Here is a 7,617-nt window from a genome sequence, read left to right as displayed (position 1 = left end):
GAATGAATGAAGTATAATTTTTTAAAAAAAAAAAAAAAAAAACATACATCATTAAGCCATCTATAAGGTTTTGGAAACAAAAACACAGTGAATCTACAAATCATCTCTATTTTTCAAATATTTGACTTCGCTTGCAATCAAACTAAGTTTATAAGCAATATATTTGGTAAGTGTATCCTGATATTCTTTTTCTTCTGTCATAAACTCCTTGCAACAAGCATCAGAAACGATTCCATTCATGAAAACTTGGGCTATAAGCATCAAAGACGATTCCATTCATGAAAATTTGGGCTATAGCATCCAATTCACATTTTGGGCTAATCTCGACAACACATTGATCCTACAATGTTTTTGGTTCGCTTACTTCTATGGCAAATGATGGAATGTTTTTACTCATCGAACAAAGATGACCACAAGTACCATAGACATGTTAAGTTTTTCTATCTTTATATGTTTTTAAAATTTTAAATAGTTTTTTTACTTTGGAGAGGGACAAAATGAATTTTTAGTTTGTATTTTACTCTCCAATTGAAGATCCTAACTCTAATTATAGATATGAAAGATAGTCTTGAAGTAGGTCATTATTTAGATACAGTTATTGCTTTTACTACATTTACTAAGCTTTAATTTTGCTCTTCTGTTATAGACTTATATCAAACAATCAAAAGCGTTAATTTATAGATATTTACTTTCTTTCAAAATAATATTCAAAAATAATATTTTTAAAATAATTTTCTAGTAAAAATTATATTTTAATTATATATGACCAGTTATATGATCCTAAAGGCTACCCAAGTGTTTTCAAAAAAAAAAAAAGCTACCCATGTCCTTAAAAATACACATTTTAAATTTAGTAGGCGAAAGAGAATTGTTTTTTTTTTCGAAAGATAAACTTTTTCTTACCATTATTGGTTTTCGTCTGGGACGATACTTATGTTTACCCCTAGAGGTGAACCCATTCATCCACCTCTCTTATTTAAATTAATCAAAATTATGTCATGTCATATAAAATAAAATAGATATTAATAAATATTTTAAGACATCATTAACCAAAAATTAAAATACATTAATTTAAGTAAACACAAACCGATACATAATTTCGTTGAATTATAAAATCCAAACCTGAATTCTTCTCTATAAACTCAAACCATTACATAACTTCGTTTAGTTATAAAATTAAAACCCTAATTCTGATTTGTCAATCCAAATCGACACGTAATAATCTATTTTAATTGTAAAATCTAAACTCTAATTCTCATTTGTCAACTCAACCCGATGTATAGTTTTTTTTGTAATTGTAAAATTTAAACGTTAACCCACCCCTCCTTTTAATTTATAAACCCAACCGTAAACCATGATTTTTCTTTATAAACCCAAACTCACATATCATATAATTTAATTGTAAAATATAAACTTTATTTATAACTTAAACCTCCACATAACCTTGTAAATCAAAATTTAATAATATATTCTTATTAGTTTTTTAAAAAATGTGAAAATTTTAAATTTTATTTTTTTCTATTTATTAGATGACATAATCTGATTGGTTGGAAAGAGGAGCTGAATGAATGGGTTCACACCTCTAGGTGTGCCCAAGTATTGTCCTTTCGTTTGTATTTTTCCTATGGATTTTTCAGTTCATTTTGGTAGCCTTAATACTTCAATAGGAGTTTTTATTTTAGGAGTGTTTCGGTAGACTAACGAAATATATACTTCTCCATTCTATGTAAAGCCTAAACTTTCATCTAATGATATTTATCTTCTTAGGAAAAAAAAAACAAAAGTTTCTGCCTCGTCGTCCTTTGAAGTGTGAAACTTAACCCACTCTTTATTTATTAACTGCTAGTAATCTTGAATTATTGCTTTTCAAAAAATAATATTAAAAATTGTGAGGTAAAAAAGGCTACCAAGTTTGATCCCAAACTTTTATAAGAAAACGAAAAGGAAAAGGGTTCTCACTTCATTTTGCGTTTTAACATAAAACTAAAAGGCATACCAAAAGATGACTAAATGAAACTACACAAAATACAAATGAGGACAACAAAATGTTACAAATGAATTGAATCACTAACACACAGTTAAGAAGAAGATAAAGAAAAAAAAGAAAAACCCCCATCTGTAATCATTACATTACAAGACAAACTATATACAGTATCATTATAATTAATCAAACAATTTTTGAAAATTTGGCACCCAAAAAAAAAAGAAAAAACAGAAGTTTCGATTGAAGAAATCTCCAAAACCAAAATAAAAAAACACAAAAGATGAAGATGTGGTTTACTTGTTAGACCACTGGAATTCTATCTCAAGATTTCTGGGACCACTTTTACTTTCAGGTAACAAACTGTATTCACCTGCAACTGCTCCCAGCATCACCACCCTGTCGATTTGGATCGTTACTTTTCCAAAGGAACTCTGCACAAAAACAAAACGCAAAGCCAAAGTTTACAGTTAAACCGGCAAAATTTAAAACTGTTATCTATGAATTAAGTTTACTGATATACCTTTCCCATTTTGCTCTTGTTCTTGCATGATATGTGGAGTTTTTGACCTTTGGGAGGGCTTTCAAATGACCATGAGAAACTCTCGTCCCACTCTGGGTTAGGACCTGTAGATATCACCTGAAAAAATCGAAAGATACAGTTGATTTCTAAGAATATTATAAATCACAGTGAATTGAAATAGGGGTGATGAGTCATTTGTTACCTTGGTTTGTCTAGGAGGATTGTTACCGAGCGTGATCTTGCAGAACACGCTCGGGTTACCAACGGATTGTTTCATGTTGTTACCGCGCTTGATAGTGACCACCAGCGTACCTGGCAAACACTGCAAGAGGAATTCAGCTTTCTCCTGGAACCGCGGTGGACCTGATTGGATTAGGTACTGAAGTAAGGGGATGGCGTCTGCAGCAGCAACTGACTGGGCCCTGGAAACTTCGGCCGGACAGGCTGACCAAGCTTGTCTGAGAAGAAACAACGCATCCAAGGCAGCTTCTTGAGTTGCCTCTGATCCTGTCTTCAGGGATGTAACTAAATGTGGTATACTTAGTGTTGCAGGCTCAGTGGCCCTTAGGCGTGGGAAGTTGTTAAACAAAGAGTTTAAAGCTTTTAGATACTCATCATTCACAGTTCCAGTGGCCCATAAGTCCTTCTCAATAGCAGCTGTAAATTAAAAGGAAGCAACATCTAAGATATAAGATAAATGATAAGAACCAGCAGATCAAATTGATAAAGAGGGTACTGAAACTTTTCTCACCAGTTATTGCTCGAACAGTCTCGCTAGATGCATACTCTTGGACGGTGTGATTAGAGAAAAGTATTTTTACGAACATTGCAGCCTGAACAGATGTTTCAGGATCACTGGAACTGATCAGATCCAAGACAACCTGCACACCACCTGCCTCGGCAACTGCTCTTTTGTTAGACCGGCTATACATGACAAGGTTTTGCAGGGCACATATAGCAACTACTTTCATTTCTTCAGTGGGTTGTTCTTCGAGGACATTAACTAAAGCACGGCAAGCAGAAGCTGCGTCAGTGCTTCTAGCGAGTGCTTCATTCTGGAAAAGATCACCGAGGGCCAAAGTTGCCAATAAACGCGCTTGCTGGGCTTGGGTCTGTGGATCCAAGAGGTACTGGGACAAGGGTAAGATTGCAGTCTTGGTGGCTTTTGAATCTCTTATCTTCACGTTGTTGAGAAGTACCTCAAGCAGTCTCGCTGCTGTGTCCTCACACTGATGAGACCTTAAAAGATCAAGAAGAGCTTCGATGGCACCGCTTTCAGCCATGGACTCTGCGCTGGTTCCATCATCACTTTCCAACACTAGAAGAGCGTTAAGTGCACCAACCACGGTGTTTTCAGAAGCAGAACGAAGCAGTCTTACAAGAACAGCGACAGGAACTTCCAGGTAAAATTCGGAGCTAAATTGCAAGATGATAACCAAAATTGATGCTGCAGACTCCCATAACACATTGGAAAGTGATGGATCTGCTTGCAGTATCACCTTTGACAGCTCACTCACACCCCTTTCTTTAGCTATTTCATTTGGCCAAGTTAGAGCAATGCTAAGGAGAGCTTTCACAGCTCTTTGCTGTAATAAGTGTATGCCGGATCCCAGCACATGGATTAGAGGTCCGATCGCAAGTTGTGTTAATGGATCCTTCTGCAGATGCTCCTCGTAGAGAAGATGAGACAGAAGCTCAGCTGCCAACTGTTGTACTGCTGGGGATGGAGATTCCAGCAGCGGAATTAGCGGCTCAATCACTTGGTGCGGTGTAAGTGTATAATCAGCTCGGCATTGTGGATGTTCTAAGATATTGACCAAAACTTGCAGAGCACTGTGCTGTCCATCAGCTCCAAACTCCAACCTTGTCAGCAAATTGAAAAGTGGCTCCACCACTTTCGCAGCAGATTGTCCCTTGGCAATCGTAGCATTATTTGTGAGGATGCGAAGCAGTTCCGAAAACGCAGCACAAAGAAAATCTGGAGCTTCGTGGAGAATATCAAGTACGCAGTCGATAACTCCAGCTTTCACCATTTCCAGTTTACAAGCAGGCCTGTCCTTACCTAACTTTACTAGAGCCCTGGATATCGCCTCATGAAGCACATAGTTTTTACCATAGAGAAGGCCAACAAGAGGAACCACAGCACCATGAGCTGCAACTAGTTCAGCCAGTTGTTCATCATCGACAAGCTTATCCAGTGCACGTACAACTGAATGCTGAGCAGGGCTGAACTCAGTCATAAGAAGAGAGACAAGTGGCTCAACACAACGCGCTGCAGCAACTGTAGACCTAATCCTTGTATTTGCAAACAGAACATAGCACAGCTCCGCAGCATCCCCCTTCAGTTCCATCGTATAGTTTGAAGAAAGGATCCTGCAGAGAACATCTACCGCATTCATCTCCACATCTGCAACTGCCAAAGCCCGTGATGGATTATCACTCAACAACCTAACAAGTGCAGCAATAGCAGCATGCTGCTCCCTCTCTGAACCAGTGTTGAGAATCTCTACCAATGGCTGAACAGCTTGTCTAGAAGACTCTGCATTTCTTATATGATCAGCGGTAAAGAGACTATCCAATGCCTTGGCAGCACTGTACCTAGCTCCTCTTCCACCTAGACGCAAAACTGCTACAAGTTGGCTGACGGCACCAAATGCTGAGTCATGCCTTCGAATTTCAGCACTGCTAAATAAGATGCCTAAAAGAACTGTTGCAGCTTCCTCTTGCTCGTCCTGAGGTCCAAGGGAAAGATATTTCGAGAGGCCCTCAAGAGCACCTGACTCTACCATGACAATCATATTTTGTGGACAGTCTCCGGCAAGCTGAGTTAGAAGATTAAGTGCAAGAAGAGGAGCACCGGGGCGGTCTGGAATTGGTTTAAGAAGTTCAACTAGTAAGGGAATTGCTTTTCGAGAAGTAGCCCCAACTCTAATATCTTCAACTCGGAAAAGTCTTTCAAGGGCAACCTGGTCTGGGTACCGCACTAAATCGAACTCCTGCGATAGCTGTAGAAGTTCTTTTATGTCATCATCAGAACAACCAAGCAATGATATAAACCCAGCCGCAGCACCAGAGTTTGCAACAGATAGAAGAGTTCCCCGACTACCGTTACAGACAAGACTAGCTAGAGCTTGTGCTGCAAAATATCTGTCTGCGTATTCCTCTGACTTCACAAGATTTGAGAGCACTGGAACAGCCTTCATTGTTGCATGTGAGCGGGTGATTTCTCTGTCCTGGAAAAGTATGGCTAGTAATAATGCACAAACCCAAATGTTGGCGTCTTGTCCATTATCAGCCTGAAGTGTAAAAAAGGATTAGCAGCTAAAGCAATATAAAGGACAACCTAGCGTCCCAAAATGAGTTTAAACGTTAAATGCTATCACAGTGGGTTTTCTTTTATCAGTGCTTCTGATAAGCTGTGACCTCAAAGATTGTAATCTATAAGAGAGTTAAATACCTGGAGAAAACGGTTGCCTATCCTGTCAGTAATCAACTCGATGCCTTCCGACTCCAATATTACTGCTCTGCTCTTTTCATCATGACAAGAAAGAACCGAGAGCAACCAGATGGCTAAATTGTCACCAGAAATAACTGTTGCTCCCGTGGAACCCTCCCTATTTTCTGTTGCCTCTTCTTCTTCATCTTCTTCTTTTTCTTTGGGATGAATGCATATGCAGATTCTATCTTTCTCATCCTTTTCCTGATCTTGCACAGAAATCTGAGATGAATCTAGAATCCGCACAAGTGCTTGAACGAATTTGGCACACAATTGTGTCTCATTCAAATTTTCTATCATCTTCTCGTCGTTAACTTTGGCAGCACAAATAATAATAGCAGCTCCACCAATTTTTATTTTCGGGTCCCTGGTATTTATCACCCTTTTAGCTACAGATGACACGCAATCTCTGGCATTGTTGACCATGTTTCCCAAAACCATAGGCTGATCTCGGCAAAGTCTTGACAATACTTCAATAGCTTTGTCCTGTAGTGAAGGGTTGGCAACACTCACTATAGATGAGACTATTGGGGCCATACTGTTAGGAGATTCAGTCAAAACGACCCAAGCTGGTTTTACATTTCCATTACCTCCTGATCTTGAGAATATAGCAAGCGCATCTAGGGCTTCTGATATTGCGTCAGATCTTCCGTCGGCAGATTCAAGAAGAGACACTAAGGCAAGCACTGTTCCAGCACGGTTCACAGAATCTGTCAATGCAGAATCAATTCGGCGACGACTAAGCAGGCGGGCAATTGCAGCAGCAGCAAGTGTCTTTCCAGACACTGTGCCTTCACGTAGGATTCTAGTGGCTGACAAAATAATATCTTCGACAATGACCTTCTCTGACACTTCACTGTCCAATATAAGATTAGCCAAAGCGCACATTCCTTGCTCAGCAACTTCTAGAACGGAAGAATTGGCAAGAGAAACCAGAGTAGGCAATGCTTCTCTGGCAGAAATGGCCACATCCCGATTCTCCTTAATTGAAAGTAAAATTGCAGCCAGACAGCGGCAAGACTCAACAAGAATCTTCTCCGAATCCACATTCAGCAGTTTTATGGCAGACAAGAGAGTTTTGAGGGCTAGAGCGCTCTCACGCAAATCCTTTCTGATCTGAAAGATAGCTGCAAGAGCTGAGGCTGAATTTGCTTGAGTCTCTTCTTTTGCAGAGCTCATTAACTTGATCATGGTCTCAATAGCATCATTCGAAGCACTGCCATCACGTAACATGTCATTGAATGGGACCACAGAAAGCATACTCTTCAATGCATCCAAAACGTAAATTTTCGACTCAGGTAGATCACTGGTAAGCAAAGCAGTAAGCTGACTGATTGTTGCAGTATCTGATTTATGAATCAAATGATTCAATGTCTTGGCGGCTATTTCTTTACCGTTTGCACTACCATTCTTTAGTAGCCATAAGAGAGCAGGGACAGCATCAGCACTTTCAACACAAGCACGTATATCTTCACTATGATTGCACAAGTTCCTAAGGATGGTTGCAGAGTCTTCCCTGGCTTTGGCCGACCCAGTCTCTAGAATTTGAACAAGTGGAGGTATACCTCCAGCAGCAGTGATGGCCCACTTGCTTTCATCATTTTCGTTAGACAGAAG

General features: G+C 39.2%; 1 protein-coding gene across 1 annotated transcript in view; it reads right to left on the bottom strand.

Annotated features, from left to right (window-relative positions):
• The window catches only part of LOC104753932, a 7,458-nt gene continuing 1,844 nt past the window's right edge, over window positions 2,004–7,617 (bottom strand). The window contains exons 5-9 of the mRNA XM_010476111.2: window positions 5,962–7,613; window positions 3,256–5,800; window positions 2,707–3,161; window positions 2,505–2,621; window positions 2,004–2,415 (exon numbers count right to left, since the gene is read on the bottom strand). Coding sequence (XP_010474413.1) covers window positions 2,278–2,415; window positions 2,505–2,621; window positions 2,707–3,161; window positions 3,256–5,800; window positions 5,962–7,613 — 4,907 coding nt within the window. The 3' untranslated portion in view covers window positions 2,004–2,277. The remainder of the gene's footprint in view (window positions 2,416–2,504; window positions 2,622–2,706; window positions 3,162–3,255; window positions 5,801–5,961; window positions 7,614–7,617) is intronic.

Source organism: Camelina sativa, chromosome 16, assembly GCF_000633955.1.
Source record: "Camelina sativa cultivar DH55 chromosome 16, Cs, whole genome shotgun sequence".
NCBI classification, from domain to species: domain Eukaryota; kingdom Viridiplantae; phylum Streptophyta; class Magnoliopsida; order Brassicales; family Brassicaceae; genus Camelina; species Camelina sativa.
Note: the sequence above shows the minus strand (reverse complement) of the source record. Positions and strands in the feature narration are given on the sequence as shown.